General features: G+C 38.4%; 1 protein-coding gene across 1 annotated transcript in view; it reads right to left on the minus strand.

Moving 5' to 3' along the window:
* Window positions 1-18,722, minus strand: part of SLAIN1 (SLAIN motif family member 1) — an 80,205-nt gene that overhangs the window by 20,094 nt on the left and 41,389 nt on the right. Inside the window, 4 exon segments of the mRNA XM_066236857.1 lie at window positions 1,199-1,354; window positions 8,679-9,020; window positions 11,588-11,737; window positions 12,830-12,979. Coding sequence (XP_066092954.1) covers window positions 1,199-1,354; window positions 8,679-9,020; window positions 11,588-11,737; window positions 12,830-12,979 — 798 coding nt within the window.

Genomic DNA, 18,722 nt, shown 5'->3' on the forward strand with positions numbered 1-18,722 from the left:
ATGCTCTGCCCCTCCGGGGCATCGCTCTGCCACGACCAGAGCCACTCCAGCGCCTGGGGCAGAGGCCAAGGAGCCATCCCCAGCACCCGGGCCATCTTTGCTCTAATGGAGCCTTGGCTGCGGGAGGGGAAGAGAAAGACAGAGAGGAAGGAGGGGGTGGGGGTGGAGAAGCAAATGGGCGCTTCTCCTGTGTGCCCTGGCCGGGAATCGAACCCGGGTCCCCCAGCACGCCAGGCCGACGCTTTACCGCTGAGCCAACCGGCCAGGGCCAGAACTGATACTTCTTATCTCTCTCCCTTCCTGTCTGTCTGTCCCTACCTGTCCCTCTCTCTGTCTCTATCACACACACACAAAGAAGCAGTATGAAAATATCTTAAATAACAGTTTTATTGCTTTTTGTTAGGTATTATTTAATATTTTTTCATTAATATTTTAAAACTCAATCTACTTTTGTGTACCTTTTTTATTCTTATTTAAGTATTAAATGCATGAAATAACAAACTACCTTTTGGTACATCATTTTTTATACTTAAAATGGCCATTAGGGCAGAGAACCAGTTGTTAAATTATTTGAATCTCACCACTGCAGAGCCACCCATACAGACAGCAGGAGCAGGAGTGGGGTGGAGGGGACCTGGAATCACTACATCCCACAAAAAATACAAACATAAACATCAGACTGAACACTCTGCATTGTTTGTTGCTGGGTAAAACACAGAAAATGAATGACACTCTGTGTAGTAAGCTGAAATGGAGTACGTAAAGACTACTTTAGACATGCTAAAATATAACTTCATTTTTTTTGGAGGGAGGAGCTGTGGACTGGTGAAAAACAACATTGAAATATAGACGTATACTTTCTTCAGAGTCAAGGTATCAAGTAGACAGGAAGAGGCAGATCTATAAAAAAACAGATTTGTAGGATAAGTAGACAAATTAATTACCATTTAGTGCTTCCATTGCTATCTTTGGTATAAATGATTACATATAATTTACTAACTATTAATTGGTAACACAGGCACTGTTAAACACATCACTCAATTTTAATGGTGGGGAAATAAAGTCACAAAATAAGGAGAGAAGTTTCCTGTAGTGTTCCCAAGAGAGAAGAAAAGAAGAAATGGAACAGTAAGATATTTGCCTAATGGTGTTACAACTAAGTAAAAATTACAAAAAAGTTAAGAATTTTTATACTTACTACAAGACTGTATTCTTGAAATCCCATTTCCAGCTCCGTGCAAGCTTGAGTCAAAGCTCTGACTATTTCGCACGGTGACTGGAGAACTAACATTGCTACTAACAGTGGTTGTACTTGGCATCCGAGCTAGATTAGGCATACTTCTTCGAAGCTTGTCTAAAAGAGAAAAAATTTTAACTGAGTAAAGATATCACAAATTTTATGCCTATAAAAACACTAGTTTTCAAAAGTAAATACAAATATTTTGCTCAACAAGTAAAAATTATCATGTGCATTATGAATTATAACAAGCTAATGGAATTAACCTCGTGTAAGGAAAACACACTCAGTATCCCCAAAACGATTTCCCCAAATAGACCATTAAGAGAAATACAAGTTTGGCCCTGGCAGGTTGGCTCAGTGGTAGCGCGTCGGCCAGGCATGTGGAAGTTCCAGATTTGATTCCAGGCTAGGGCACACAGAAGAAATGCCCATCTGCTTCTCCACCCTTCCTCCTCTCCTTCCTCTCTATCTCTCTCTTCCCTTCCTGCAGCCAAGGCTCCACTGGAGCAAAGCTGGCCCCGGTGCTGAGGATGGCTCCATTGCTGCCGCCTCAGGAGCTAGAATGGCTCCAATTGCAGCGGAGCAACGCCCCAGATGGGCAGAGCATTGCCCCTGGGTGGGCATGCTGGGTAGATCCCAGTCGGGCACACGTGGAAGTCTGTCTGACTGCCTCCCCGCTTCTAACTTTGGAAAAATACAAAAAGAGAGAGAGAGAGAGAGATACGAGTTTTATAAGACAAGGTGTAGGAATTAATCAATTATGTTTGTTCATATACAATAAATAAAATTATATAAATACTAAAGTGGGGTTAAAACAACACTGGATCTTTTGCTAGCATATCAATATTGAAGAAATTATTAAAATTCAAACTTAAGATGTTTTGAGAAATCCGCTGACCATATCAAGATGACCATATAACTTATGACAAGTTTTAATTATCATGAGATGAATATGCCACCAAACCTTTGGAGGCTTGAACAAGAGAATGCTTCCATTCCTTTCTCCTTGCTAATACATCTTCTGCCACTTAGGGGCAGCAGAGAGTCGGGCAGAGATTTCAGTGCCTGAGAACAGGAGCTGCAAGACTGCAACTCCAGTTAGTTTTCCCTTTATTAATACATGTTCCCCAAAAAAACCCACTAAAATACATGTATCAAGTTACGTAAGCTCAGAAAATGAAGGATATATTTAAATACTAAGCCAAAATCCTTTCAAGTACAAAACTGAATTCATTTCTTTGTGTTTCACATATAGCCCTTACTTAGATCTGTGGTGTCGCCCTGAGCAGAAAGTCACCTAATCCAGAAATCTGGAGAACCAGTTCCATTCTCACCAGAACACACCTAGGCACCTTCTTAAAACCCTCCGATTATTCTCCGGCATCTTCATCTGAAAGTTCACGCTCCTAGGCACAACCCAGAAGAGACGCCTCACGGTATCAGCTCTACAGACCTACTTCTCCAGCCTTATCTCCTGCTGCATCTCTCGGCCCACTCTCCAACCACGGCGGGTGAGTTAGGTTCCCCAATATGCGAGCCATGCTGGTCCCTCCACCTGGACACACTTCCCCACTTTGAATGAGTGAATGACCAAGGGGACAAGTACTTAGTGTGTATATACTACATGCCAGGTGCTCCTGAAGATGTTGGGGAGACCACAGTGCATTAGACAGATATAGTCCCCAACTTGCACTAAGTATATAGTCTAGACCAGTGTTTCTCAATCTATTTTTTCCATTGTTGATCCTAAAGAGAAAAACTAAAATAAATTTAACATTAAGTTTAGTTTCTCCCCAATAAGAAATTAAATATTAAAAAATAACATTTTGAAAGATGGGGCTGAACGTTGGAGAACCACAAACAATTATCTCATGTTTTTCATATGTCCCAACTCCATTATTTTTATCTTTATTAATATACCCTAAAAAAACTAATCAGGATATCCAAGTTTGTAGTCGTTTTTTTCAAGCTAAATCAGAAGACAAATAATATAATATATGTGAATAGTGATCCAAAACATGTTCAAGGACAAAACTAAACATCTCGTCTTTCTGCGTCTCGCGCCCGCCGTTCTTCACTGCTTGCACCCATTCCCTGTAGCCCTGGCCAGCCACTTCCGCCTCCTTGGGGTGGTCAGAAAGACAGACAATTAAACAAGTACAATACATATACTTTAGGTATAAGGACGTATAATAAGAAATTGAAAAGAACACTATGATAGAAGACTAGAAAGAGTATCATATCACCTAACTTTTATCAATTTTTTAAAGAATTAGCACAACTATCCCTTCCTTAGAAAAGATGTTCCATATACCACCTCGCTGAGGTACCTACCTATTGGTCAAGTAAGTTTGTAAATATGATATATATGTTTGCTCGCTTATAGTTTGTATTGGATGTAGAGGACAGGCTGTAAGCAGGCCTGGTCGTTATAGCCTAAGGCTTAGTTTTAAGACTAAGCTTTTCCCCATACCCTTAACTGTTGAATGATGTGGGTAGTGCACTTTTATGGGGAATCCCATTATGCCTCAGATAAGTGACTTTCTATCAGAGACTTTCTTGTTTATATATTGGATTAAAGGTTTTGATTTCTGCACTATAAAGTGGGGCAGACCAGGAGCTTGCTCTCTTGGTTCCTGAGATTAGCATTAGAGGAGAGAGCAGAGAGGAGAGCAGATAGAGGCCATGAGAAGCAACCAAGATGGCGGAGTGTTGAAGGAGAAGCCAGTTAGTGCCGAGTTTGTGCAGAGAGAAGGAGATGGGGAACAGAGGTGAATAAGTCTGGTGAGGTTAGAAACCTTTGATTCTAGGAAACTCGGATAAGTCAGTAGCTTTATGAGCATTGAATGAGTGGGGTTTGGAGCCCAGTGTGTGTTTTTACTTGCCCGCCGGGTGCAAGCTAGGATTAAAGGTAACGGCCCACCAGTTCTTAGCTCCATTGTTTCTTTACCATCTGTCCGAATCTAATTCGAATTGCATGGGCCAGGCGGCTGTGAGTGGCCGTGGCTACTAGCTTTACACTACCCCTCACATATTTCCTTACTCTCTGTGCATAATTCGAGTAAAATTGCTCAAATACTGCCAATGACTATTATATATACTGCTCACAAAAATTAGTGGATATTTTATAGTTTCATATTCATTTTGAGATATCCTCTAATTTTTGTAAGCAGTATATTTCTTGACCATTTTTCTTATTATCTCCTTAATGCTTTTTTAACAACCATACATCTTATATTCCTAAATTCCTATTGATGTTCCTAGCCTCAAGCAGCAAGCATTTAATACATTCAGCAAATATTACACACGTGCTACAGAAGGTATATGGTAGGAGTGAGGAAGTTAAAGACAGAGATCAAGTCTTAGAGTCTACATCTGATCTTTTGAACATCTAACGATTGGCATGAAAAAGCGAGCCTTTATCAACAGTACAAGACTAAATTACTTGGACTATATCTATTTAAGCAGCAGGGAAGAGCAGGGAAATAATTACTATGTTTTTAGAAAATGAATTGAGTTTCTACTTTTCTTTTAATTTCACAACTCTATAAAAGTTTTCGTATATACAGAAGTATAGTAAAGTAGTACCAAAAGCATGTTTTCCACCTAGATATATTAGTTTCCATTTTGCCAAATATAACTTATCTCCATATACTATGTAAATATGTTTACTGTTGTTAAGCAACATATAAACCACAAAACTCAACACTTTAACCCTAAGTGTCCTCTCCCTCTGTTTTAATAGGATGCTGTGACTTTCACTAAGCACATGGAAAACACTATCTTCCTAATATTATGAGCTTTGATAAATGAGTCACAACATTCTTTAGCTGCCACTGTTTTCTTTTAAATTTGAAATCTGAAGGTACCCAGGTACTTTGAAACCTTAGATACTTCCTAAGAATAAGAAAATTCTATAGAATCACAATATTGTCATGACATGTAAACAAAGTGACACTAGTTTTTAATAATCCATACACAAAATTTTCTAGACATCTCAATAATCTTTTTCCTAATCATTTCCTCCTAAACCACAATCCAATCACGGTTCACACATTAGACTTGGTCCTTATGTCTCTAAATCTATGCTAATCCTGATGTACTCACCTTTAAAACCCATCTTTACTCATATTTAATCAGTAAGTCAATTCTACAACACTTTAAATCTGAAATATCTTAAAAATAAAGGCTTCCAAGTGTAATTATTTAAAACACTACTCCTCTGAGAGCTAAGCTGTGATCTCCAAGCGTGTAAGGGACCATCTGGAAATGAGGTTCCCTTTCCAGTCAAACAATCAGAATATATAGCCACATTTACTTTTGTTACAGGACTGGAGGGGTCTATTTGCCTGCGCGTATCAAAGTTGCCTGCGCGTATCAAAGCCCTGTAAGACACAAACAGGAGTTCACAGCCAAGAAAAGAAGGTTTTATTAAGAAGATGGCACCATGCCCAAGTCACAAGTAGCTCACACTCAAAGACCTGGCACCCAATGGCTTCCACAGGGTGAGTTAGATAGGGAAATCTGTAGTCATGGTTACTAAAGGAGTTAGGGTAGTGGTCTCAACTGATTGGTTGGTTGGTGCTGGGCTAGACAGTAGCTGATCACTGCATCTGGTCCCGAGGTCAGCCATGACATTGCTTCATCTGGTTTCACAAGAATGCAGTCAGTGGGGTAGTTCTAGAGCTGAAATACAACTGAGGCCTAGATGTTACTATCTCTATTTGATTGAAACTCTGCCTCTGTGGTCAACAGACCCGAGGCTTTGTTTCTCAGTCTACTGGATGCTGACCAGAACCTCGTTTTGTGGGCTGAATGATTAAGCAAGGGAGGCGGAGATGGATGTGGGTGAGTCAGGGTGCTGGGTTCAAGGAATCAAAAATAATGTTCTCTCTTAACAGTATATCAGCAATTTCTCCTCAAGGACTAAGAAGCAACAGGAAACTGGAGGAAAAGACCAAGGAAAGGTTTTAAATGTATTTTCTTCTATGAAAGAAGCAGCAAGACTCACCACTCTGAAATAAAGACTAAAGAATCTTAGGAAATAAAGAAAACACTTAGTTACCACCAAACAGATCTAGCCTTTCAGTCAATAGGGTCCAGGGAGACCCTCAGCCTAACAGTAATTACTATTACCTCATGCCACCAATAACCCCTGCCACACCCTAAAAATTAGTAAAGATTCTGCAAGATTTATTTATTTTTCATATCTGACAAATTACTCCAAATATGCTTCTTTTAATTCTAGGACCCCTCAAAATATTCCAACAGCTTTTAAGAGCCATGTCTTTTCAACCTAGACAGTGTAGGCACTACAGAAGCAATAAATATTAATAATGCATTTCTGGTTTATTTTTAATTATTTTAAAATGCATCAATGACTTAACAATTATTTTTTTCTACCTATATTAATTTGGTACCTTAGAAAAAATGTGAGATTTATTTCAAAGTTACCATTCTTATGTAACCATTTTGTTCAAATATTCCATGGTAACAAATTAAAGCTCTGATAGTTGAGTCATATGTTCATAAAAGTTTGAGAAAAAGGCAGTGGTTGGGGAAAAGAGACAATATTTATTTACTTTCTTCAGCACTTTTATTCCTCGCAATGTAACAATCATCATTTCATTTTTCCTTTGGTTGGGAGAATATATACCAGATATTCTCATGAAATTATACCTAAATTTTCTAAGAAAGAGACACTTTGCTTATAATTTATAGCCAAATAAAAATAAATATTAAAAAAATCTATGGTTAGAGCCACGAAAAACTTGTAGAGCTGTGAGTGGTGGGCAGGACTGGAGCTCAGGCTTACTGGACCTCAGAGCCTGTGCTCTCAACCCCCAGGTGAGTTAGTCAGAAGGTAAAGTGGAAAACTGCTATTGCATTCCACTTTCCCTTGTAGGAAACCAGACCTACATACAGCCAGAAAACTACCAGCGTCGGATACTAAGCTGTGATATGTCTCTGCTTTCCTAAGAGGAATCATCACAGCACAGGTTCAGGGAAATTGTCACCATTTTCATAATGGTGTTTAAAGTAAGTTAAAACCACTTTTCTAAGGTAAGACAATGATCCCATTTGACAACACTAATCAAGATGCAGAGCTAGCTAGCATCTGCTTGACAACTAGGATATGATGTTCTCAGACACTTGACAAAAAACCTTTAGAGATACAACACTAGCTGCCCTCTCCCCTCAATTGTGAAATAAGGCTATGCCTTTCATTCAGCATATGGAATAAACTATCTTTCTGATATTATGAGCTTTTAGAAATTAGTCACTATGACATTCTTTAGCTGTCACTGTTTATTTGTGGGTTTGTGTTTTTTTTTTTTTTTGAGAGCCAGAGAAAGAGAGAGAGAAGAGAGAGAGGAACATCAAGCTGCTCCTGTATGTGCCCTGACCAAGGAATCAAACTGGCAACCTCCACACTCCAGAACAATGCTCCCACAAACTGAGCTTTCCAGCCAGGGAATGTTTCTTATAAAGTTTAAAGTAAAAAAAAAGAGAAATTATGGCTGAAATTTTCAGTATTTTCAAATTACCTCTCAATTAGCATTAATAATATAAGTACATAGAAAGAAAAGGTAAAAACTAAAAAGATGATCACAAATATAATTTATATTTGGCTTTGCAGTATTATAAAGTTACTTGCTTAAGCATTTCTGTCCCCAGCTTTAACAAGTGGTACTATATAGTTAAAAGCGATACCTATATACATATGGTTTGTTTCTCCATATTACACAGATTCGTGTGTGACTGATCATTAGTACAAAAACATACCAGGCTTAGAATAGTACATGACTGTTCTCCCTACAGTTTGTTGGAAGTCAAAGAGTAACTCCTGATAATGGAGAAGGAAGACAACGATGAAAAGGGAGACAAAAAAATACACAAGAAGATGACACATATTCCAACCCTCCATGCTGACACCGGGGCAGATAATTTTCTATTAACATGCCAAATATCAGCCTCCATTCTCCTACTGCTACACAGATCTTAATCCTCGATGTCAGGATCAGAGGAAAAGACACTTCCCAACTGCCCCTGAACCTAGATGTGGCGTGCACCACCCTCTCCAAGCACCTTCGATCACTGTGCACGAGAAACAGGCAGTAAGAGGCTGAGGGTGTGGGGAAGATGAGGAAAGGTAAGTCGTGCCTGACCCCCAGGGAGATCTGCCACCTGCACAACCCTGCCCGCCCTACACCTGAACTAGCAGCAACGCAGCGATGCTCCCACACATGACCCATCTGTGCCAGCTACACTGCAGTGGTGTTCTTGAAGCCCGAAGGCTATAAATCTGGGACATGTAATCAGAATTCGGTCAATTACAGATTTAAATTTAGGCCAAAGTGATAGTCTTGAGATTACTTACATTGACCTTAAATCCATTTCTTGAGCACATCAAATACCGAACGGCATCCTAACCTACCTCCACTGGTCCTGCTTGGTTGTTGGTCTGGAGTTTGGGCTTGAGGTGAATAACACTGTTGCTGCTGGTAATTATTTGAAGGGAAATACTGGGAACTGGGGCTCCTCCTGCACTCCCGAATGCTGGAGAAAGTCTGTGAATGGGGAATTCCTCTTTGGAAAGGTGAACATCTTGGAAGACGAGGTTGAGGTGGTGGCAAATGATCAAATTCTTCCTCATCCTCTAGACTGAATCGATCATATTCTTGATCACTACATGTCCCTTTTTTTCCTGAATTCAACGAAACACTGGAACTATGCCTTGACACGGATGCTGAAGTGGAAGCATAATCTTGCCTGAGACCTATAAGACAGTGAAGAATAGTACTGTTACAAGAGGCATTTCAATCTAGCAAAAATTAAACTCAGATATTAGAGGAAACTTTGTGCCAAATGATTCAAATGGAGACTGATGATTTTGTTTTTATCCTAAGAAAACAGATACAGTATCTACCAAACAGATGTCTGATATTAGGCTATTCTGTTTTTCAAGGAGATCACCCAGTTGCAGCAGAGACTAATAATAGCACTACTATAATTCATCAATCAATGTCTATCAATGTCCCCAAATAATCCCTTCTGAACTCTGGAGAGATACTTAGGAAGGTTAACTAGGAAATACTATTCATCATCATTATAAACCGTTTGCTATGAGTTAGGCAATTAAAGTAGTTATATCTCTGCCCACACAGGAAATCCTTCTGTTCCCTACCACAACTCTCAAAGTCAAATGAAAGTTCAAAACCTGTGACACAAGTATTTGCTAACAAGGTTACCTCTCTTTTGTTCTTTTTGTCACTAATACTCTCTTTTTCAAAGCATACTGATAGTCACATTCTAAGTTTCTAGTTATTCCTCTCAATACCACAATTATTAAGTAGTCTATACCTGACTACTTATTTTATGAAAACTTACATTCAAAAAGAGTTACTGTTCGTTTACTGTTAATAAATGACAAAAAAATAATAACTACTTTTGCTCTCAAAAATGTATCTTATTACATTCTACATAAGTATTACCATGTATCTCATTGCAGCCTTGACTAATTCTGAAAGCAGGAAATTGTTATTCTTAAATGATACTGGCTGTCTCTACTTATGTTGGCCTGAAACACTAACTCTAAAACCAGCCTCGCCCAGTTCTGTGATCTACATCTTACTGTGCCTTCTTATGCCATTAATATCCTTGACATGTTTACTCCCAGATTATTTACTGTAACTTTGTTGCAGAAGCAAGGATAAACTGTCCTATTTTCAATGATCCTCTCTTCCATAAGTATAAGGTCTACTGGAAAGTTCTGTCCGTTTCTCTCACAAGTTTCAACAAGTAAGCACATGTTTATTTGGCGCATGTGTGCCTATTTTTATCACTTAATGTATACATACTGATGTAGCAAATTAACTAAAACAAAGTTGATTCATGTTAGTCTTATGTGTGAAGCGATAGTGTACCCATGGCTACTGATAAAAGTTCATTTACACCACTGTAATTTTTATGGATTTCAACAAGGAAGAAATGCTACATAAGGATGTAGAAATTTATTGAAAGAGTCTGGTGAAGGAATAATACCAACTATCACTTGTTTTTGTCCTTACAAAATTTTTTGAAGGGCAAAAAAATCAAAAATGAAGAAGTTATCAAACAAGCACTGATTCAATTTTTCGCATCAAAAGATAAAACATTTTTCAAAAATGGGATATACAAATTGCCCTCACGCTGGCAAGAAATCATTAATAATAATGGCAATTATATTATTTAATAGTTTATTGACGGTAAGAAAAATTTGTATTTTGTTTTATTCCAAAAACGGACAGAACTTTCCGGTAGACCTTATATTTATCCTGAGAATTATACCAATGTATTTTGATTGAGTTTTTACTAAGATAACTATAGACTCATGCAGTTCTAAAAAATAATAGAGAGAGAGATCCCTTGTGCACTTTGCCCAGTTTTCCCCAATGGTAACACTTTACAAAATTATAGGACACTAGGACAACCAGAATACCAGCAGTGGTACAAACCCAGCTTAGATGGTCCCAGTCTTACTCATGTATTTGTGTTAGTATTAAGTTTTATATAACTCTACCACCTGTTGGATCAAATGCCTCTCACCAGTGTCTAAATACTGAACAAACAGTTCCAAAAACCCTCAGGAACCCCTGCGTTGCTCTTTTATAATCATATGCACCCCCTCCTGAAATCCCACAGTCTATCCCTAACCCATAGCAACCAGTAATCTGTCCATTTCTAAAATTTTGTCATTCCAGAATGATATAAAGGGAAATTACATAATATACCATCTCCCCTGGGATGATCTTTTTTTCACTGAGCATAATTCCCTGTAGATTTATCCAAGATGTTACATGAATTAATAGTTCATTCCTTTTCACTGGTGACTAGTATTCCATGATATACAGGAACCACCATTTGATTAACCATTCACCTACTGAAAAACATCTGACTTCACCCCAGGTTTTGGCTACTGCAAATAAAGCTGCTATGAACATTCATCTATAGGTTTTTGCAGAAACACAAATTTCCACTGCTCTGTGACAAATGCCCAAGAGTGAAACTTGTTGGGCCTTGTGGAAACTGCATGTTTGGATTTTAAGAAACTGACAGTTTCCACATTGGCTCTATCGGCAATGGTCTTTACATTGGTGTATATTGATCAGAGTATGTCCTAACTCCTATGATGCTCATGAGAATGTGAGAAGCATTAACTACTCTACTTACAAAGTAGGATAGTATGAGAGGAAGACTCTAATTGTTTGCCTATTACCTGGAAAGAAATACGTGCAAATCTCCCATGCCCTATATTTCAAATAGAAGCCTGTACTTTAAAAGTTTTCTAATATAAAAAGAACATACTTTCTTCTTGCAGACGGGCCATGATCTGCACATCAGTGAGGTCCTGTAACTTATATCCCATGGAGATAGAATCATCCTCCAATTCTGAAGTGCTCAGCTCACTGTCTATAGATGACTGGGGACTGAGCGGGGAGCCTCTGGAGGTATAACCTAAAAACCAAAGGAAATATGTTCATTAATTAAAGAATTAATATCTATTTATGCTTTATAATTCATGTAACAGCAATTGGTGATTTTTATCCTGTTTTCAAGTCACAATATGGTTAACTTCACATGTTCATAATTTATATACAAAACCTTTTGTTTGTTTTTCCAAATTCAATTTTTACAATTTAAAAAATCATTCTCTGTAAACTAAAAATAACTGAAAGAAACATATATCTCATATTATTTTTTATCACAATAAGAAAAAAATCATTACTGCTAAAATCTGCATCCTATTAGCTAAGCATAGATCTAAAGGCATTGTGTAAGAATACATATTCATGTGCACTTTCAATTAATATTCAGATATCCTTGTCTCGGTGGTAATTATTACATATTTTAAAGTTAAACTGTAATCTGGTCCATTTTTAACAAGGACAAATAGTAGTGCTACAAATGAGTAAGAATATCACCTACAAAGGCATGTATACATACATACACAGAGGCATACACAAAACCTTCGAAATTAAGAGTAGTCATAGCAGACTTGTAGTCACTCATGAAAGTGAAAAGGCAATGGCTTGAAATACAAGAACCGAGGAAGAAAAGACCCAAACACAGAAAATGGTAGGAATGGAATCACACCAAGGCTGAGACAAATAAGTAAATAGTGAAACCATCATTTCATGAAATGCTGCTAGGACTATTTTCTTTGTAGCTCTAGCTGCATAAAAAGCTACCAGACAAGTAAAATTTAAAAGAAGAAGTCATATCTATATGACTAATATTCTTGAATCTTAATAAAAAATCCTTGAATTGTGTTTGACATTTAATTTAAAAGGCACATTAGGCATTTGAAAACACGTTAGCTATATACATATACTTTAACTAGAGAAGACCGCCTACTACACACAATTGAGAGCAGATTAATGTTAAAGTACAAATTAATGTTAGTCTTTTCTGTACCCAAAGTATGCAGCACAAACTTCCCATTGCAATAAGATTACCCTCAAACTTGTCAATAAAAGATGGATATTTCAGCTGTGTTTAGTAACTAAATGACAAAGCAAGCAGCTGGTCAAGAAGTTGAAACATTACCTGTTCTTTCAGGTGTTAGTATTGCTTTATTTGAGGATTTAGAGAGGCTGGGAGTACTAATGCCATTGCTATAAGGGCTGAGTCTTGCAACAGGACTATAAGGAAAAGCCAGTGAGACATTTGAAGAGAAGAGACTCCGCCATCGGCTAGCTGTCACAGAAGCAGAAATAAAGAGCCGCAGTTAGCCACATGGAAGCAGGTGCTGACGTGTCAGAGGGAGGGAGGGAAGAGGTTAAAAAAATGAAGACAAAACAACTTTTCATAAGAATATCTTAACTGACTTCCACTTACCTAAGAAAAAATATGTGTTAAAAAAAGGCAATTTGTGAATTAGGGTCGTATTTATACCTCCTTTAAGAAAAAGTGTTTCACCTTGATTAAAGCCAACATGACTCACAGTGAAAATCTGCTTTGAAAAACTCAAAAAAAAAACAACCTTATAATTCTCAGAAATTGTGGAAAATGTTCTTAATATTAACTACACACAGTTCTATATTTTTCCTAAGGTTAGTTTTCAACCCATGTAAAATGACAAACTGTTGATCAAAAATTTTTATATTCTTAAATATGGAAGAAACTTAAAGTGATTATTGTGTTTCTGAATGGCCCTGAGTCGAAAACAAGATTTATGCAAAAATGATACAAAATCACAGAAGGGTATATACACCAAAATTTAATGACAGCTATTTTTGATGGCAAGTATAGAGACTAATTTGTGATCTATTAATTTTTTTTTAATTTTTATAAAAATATTTTCCAAATTTTTGTACTGAACATATTCAATATATTATTCCTATAACATTTAAAGGTATACTATATAATTACTTTAATACTATAAAACAAAAAACAAAGAAGAATTTTACCTGCAATGGGCAGATAATCTAATCCTTACATTATCTCACCTGGCTAGTTAATGATTTCTCTCCTCCAAAATTACCAAACCCTTGCTATTTCTAAGTTCTTAGGATCATGAAAAAGACTCAACACTGTAAATCTTGAGTAAGTCACACCAAACATCACTCCCTCTCCCTTTAAGGGATACAAATTACTGCACCAGTCAGAATCCACTTTCCTAAAAAGCAACTACTTACACATGTACTAAGCAGGATGAGAAGAAATAAATAAAAAATATATAAATTAGGTTAAACGTCACCTTTAGACAACAAATAAGTTTATGTTCACTAGAAATTTGACAAAACTTGAAGAAAAACATGTAAAAAGAACTGCTTTGAAATGCACTCCCCAAATCACTTTTAATGAGCAACGCTAATGAGCAAACAGTTCAAAAGTGTTTAAAAATGGGCAATGGGGTGGAAAGAAAAACTATGGGATGTAGTTTGTCAAGAAAATAATCAGCTCCAAACCGGGATTTTAAGTATCCTTGCAAAATAACGCCAAGGTTATTTGAAAAAGCAAAGTGTTTCCTTTTACTTCAACAAACATTCTTGAGATCCAAGTACCATCCCATCACAACCACATAAAAAGGTATATTTTCCTCAGGTAAGTCAAACAACCAGGCAACAAAGTTGCTATATTCATGATTATGCTTTCAGAATTTATAAGCTTCATGAAGGGGACAGTGCCACAAAGCCCAGCTCCTAACTGACACTCGTTATGTCGCTTATCCAATACGAAATTAACGGTGGTGAAGCCGCTCTTCTCAACCTGAGCCAGAGCGGGGATGTGCAGAGTGGGCACTCCCAGCTCCTTAACTTCTAGATATGTGAACCCAAACCCCAAACACACTGAAAAACACGGGTTAATATGCAATAGACACTTAGTAGCTGTTTTCACATCTTCAATCTCTATTTCTAGAAGTTCCTCATTAAAAATTCTATGTTAAAAAAATCAATAGTTCTTTGTGACTGCTAACTTGCTTAACAGATAATGTTATTTTATACCAGTTTGATCATTTGCCAGGGAAATTAACAGTGAGCGCGTGTTCTCACCCACAGATGCAGGCAACAACGCATCACAAGTAAACAGCATTCATTCCTCTGCACAATAATGACTGCAACCCAGCCTCCCAGCACAATGCCACAGTGATTGCAGCTATGACAGCAAGATCCCAACTAAGCACACAATTAGCATCTATTGCAAAAAAGAATACTCTACATTGTCCTTTGGCACAGAGGGTTTTGAAAAGAGGGAGGAGGATTATTGTGGAGGCAAACTGACAAAACAACGATGCTATATTAGTGCCCAAGGTTGCGGTGGTGGAGGAGGAGGAGAAGTAAGCGGAAGCCACCACATCCTACTTATTCTTCACTATGTAGGCTGAAGAGTTGTAACAGGAAGCAATTTTTACAGAAAATAAAAAAAGAACTTTTCATAGGGCAATTTTATGTTTTTAAAAAATCAATTAATTTAACAAGTTTTTTTTAAATATAAGAATGTTAAATTATTTGAGAGGATCAATGATGATCAAAATGACCCTAAGAAAATTAAGACAACTTTGCTAAAAGAGAAAATGGGTGATAAACTTCCCCCTAGAATAGCAGAGTTGGGCCAGAACATAATAATACATTGCTTAAACTTTGTATCATACTTGACAAGATTTTCTTTCCCAAACGCCTTAAGTTACAACTGCCACCCAGAACAGCTTGCTGCACACTCTGTAGTTCTACCGCAGCTTCCCTCAGATACTCGCCACCTCTCACCAGATCACCGCCATCTGTTCCTCGATGAACTCCAACTACCCTCACCAAGATGGTTCTGAATCCCACTACCAAAGTTGTATTAGTCATGGGAATTTTAACTGTTACATCCTTCCATTAAAGTGCTACAGTGGCTGGTCACCAAATATACAAGATCTGAAAGGTGCTGCAGTCACTGCACCCTTACGCTCTGCATCTCACATCCACCTCTACAGTGCTTCCAAAACGTCCCTGTTAAGAATTATATTCGCATTGGTTAAACTTTCTGCTTTGCCACCTTGCCTAATGAGCATTTTCTATTAAGATAAATGTTATAAATTACTAAGTTGTGGACTGATCCTTCATCTTTCTGCAAAAAAAATTACTGTAAAGTGTCTAAAGGTCTATTAATTTATTTTTTGTACATCTTCAAAGTTGCCCGACCTGAAAAATAAATAATACACCTGTGTGATTATTTTTTACATCATTAAGCAAAGTACTACCTCCGAAACTGATCCTGGGATGATAATACCAAGTGATGAAAATCACAAAGGATAGGTGACATGAGAGGTTTAAGAAAGAATCTAACTTTCTTTAATTCTCCACACTGAAAGTTATTCTTTTGGCCACAAAAAAAGTTCCAAGAAACAATGACATTCCTACCACGCCTTATCATCTTTGCCGAGACTTATAGTAAATATAATAAATATTCAAATTTTTGTTGAATATATAGGTTCCTGCATATAATCAAAATCATATTTAAGAAAGCATTATATGATAATTCACATAAAAGAAAAAAATAGCCCTGGCCAGATGGCTCAGTGGTAGAGCGTCGGCCTGGTGTGCAGGAGTCCCGGGTTCGATTCCCAGCCAGGGCACACAGGAGAAGCACCCATCTGCTTCTCCACTCACTCCTCCCTCTCTCCTTCCTCTCTGTATCTCTCTTCCCCTCCCGCAGCCAAGGCTCCATTGGAGCAAAGTTGGCCCGGGCGCTGGGGATGGCTCTATGGCCTCTGCCTCAGGAGCTAGAATGGCTCTGGTTGCACCAGAGCAACGCCCCAGATGGGCAGAGCATCACCCTCTGGTGGATCCCGGTCGGGCACATGCGAGAGTCTGTCTGACTGCCTCCTCGTTTCCAACTTCAGAAAAATACAAAAAAAACCACAAACAAACAAACAAAAAAGCCCCGATCTAATGAAATCTTATCAAAAGGTCAACACTGCGTCAAGCTAAAGGAACTCAAAAATAAAGCAACCTTACAACCCATTCTGGAAACAGCTGTTTTCACTTTCTTCTCACTATAGAAATAGCCAATTCTGTACCTAACACAATGTCTGGCACAAAGTATATGATCAATAAGTGTTTAATGTGGTCAAATTCTTGACAATTTCACTAATATTTCCTTGCTTAACATTCTACCATTCCTATCTTGACATCTAAGTTATTTTACTCAAGTTCTTAAACCTACTATAATTTAGTATAGTATCTCTGAAGCCAAAGGTTAGTCTAGACCAGGGGTTCCCAAACTACGGCCCACGGGCTGCATGCAGCCCCCTGAGGCCATTTATCCGCCCCCACCACACTTCCAGAAGGGGCACCTCTTTCATTGGTGGTCCGTGAGAAGTCAGTGCACAAAGTGCGACGTCGCTCACATACAGTACTACTTCCAGTGACGCGGGACGCATGCGTCACAGTTCCAGCAGCGTGTCATATCACTTGTTACAGCTAGCAGTGCCAAATATGGAACTGGACATTGACCAACTCATTAGCCAAAAGCAGGCCTATAGTTCCCATTGAAATACTGGTCAGTTTGTTGATTTAAATTTGCTTGTTCTTTATTTTAAATATTGTATTTGTTCCCTTTTTTAAAAAAAAAAATAAGATATGTGCAGTGTGCATAGGAATTTGTTCATAGATCTTTTTATAGTCCGGCCCTCCAACAATCTGAGGGACAGTGAACTGGCCCCCTGTGTAAAAAGTTAAGGGACCCCTGGTCTAGACATTTCAGCCCACCTAGAGGCTCAGTGAAGAAATATACCTGTAGGAAGCATTTTGTTTGTACTCCTAGTAACTACTAAGTTGTTGACTTTTATGTGTGTGAATCTTATAGCCTTCTAGCTAAATGATTTTATATTACTAACAACTAGGACCTGTGATTGGGTAACAGAGGCATCAAAATTAGTTAACACTAGAGCTAGTTCCTCAAAGTCTTGAAATGTTACCATTCTTACAATCAAAGGAACTACTCACAGAACAGATGAAAGTATGTTTTAGTCTATGAACTTTACTGTCAATAATGTAGTGGTGAGTAAGAAGTCCTGGAAAGCAGTACACTTATTCTTTCTAGTGGCTCCTAACACTATAGCCATGTTTCCAATTGGGGTGCTATGGTCTAAATGTTTGTCCCCCCCAAATCTGTGTGTTAAAAGATGATGGTATTACTAGGTGAAGCCTTTAGGAGGTACTTAAGTCATGAGGGTGGAACCCTCACAAATGGGATTAGTGCTCTTATAAAAGAGGCTCCACAAAGATCTACAAGCCATTCGACCACATGAAGATACAGTAAGTCTAAAACCTAGATGAGACTCTCACCAGGCCATGGGGGCACCCTGACTTTGAATGTCCAGCCTCCAGAACTATGAATAAATGTTGGGCAAACAAGTATGTTATAAGTGTGTTAGGCTTGCCTTGTACTTTGCCTGATTGGTGCATGAGCATGGGACAGCACCATGTGTATATAGTCTATGTAAGGCTGCAGGTGCTTGCCCTTGGGGCAGCAGATTGTAGATTGCTGATTGCCAGCTGCCACTGGGAGGGGCCATTGCTTGCTATTGTTTGCCAGAGAAGGGTTTTTTTTCTCCGCAACCTGTTTTGCTTATGAGTCCTGAAAAAGAGAGGGAAGCGGTTTGCCTTGCCTGCTTGCTCATCATCTGAGTCTCTATAAACCAGAATGGTCCACCATCCTCCGGCTCCATAGTTTCTCTACTGTCTGCCCAAATCCAACAGGAACCTGCATGGCTACAGCCATCGGCCTTACATCTGCTGTAGTCAGAAGGATTTGGATCAGATTGGTATGGAGCTGCCAATAATACCCTTAAGGCGTGGAGTAGATGAGTGGCCATTGTTCTCCAGTGTATGGTTCCCTATGGCTCTCCTTTTGGGGGCCGTGGGCTGGATGGGTTTTTTTTTTTGTTTGTTTTTTTGCAACTCTGCAAGAGGAAACCAGGAGTTCTGTGTGAGAAGCTTCCCAAAGTCAA

This window comes from Saccopteryx bilineata, chromosome 6, assembly GCF_036850765.1.
Source record: "Saccopteryx bilineata isolate mSacBil1 chromosome 6, mSacBil1_pri_phased_curated, whole genome shotgun sequence".
Taxonomy (NCBI): Eukaryota; Metazoa; Chordata; class Mammalia; order Chiroptera; family Emballonuridae; genus Saccopteryx; species Saccopteryx bilineata.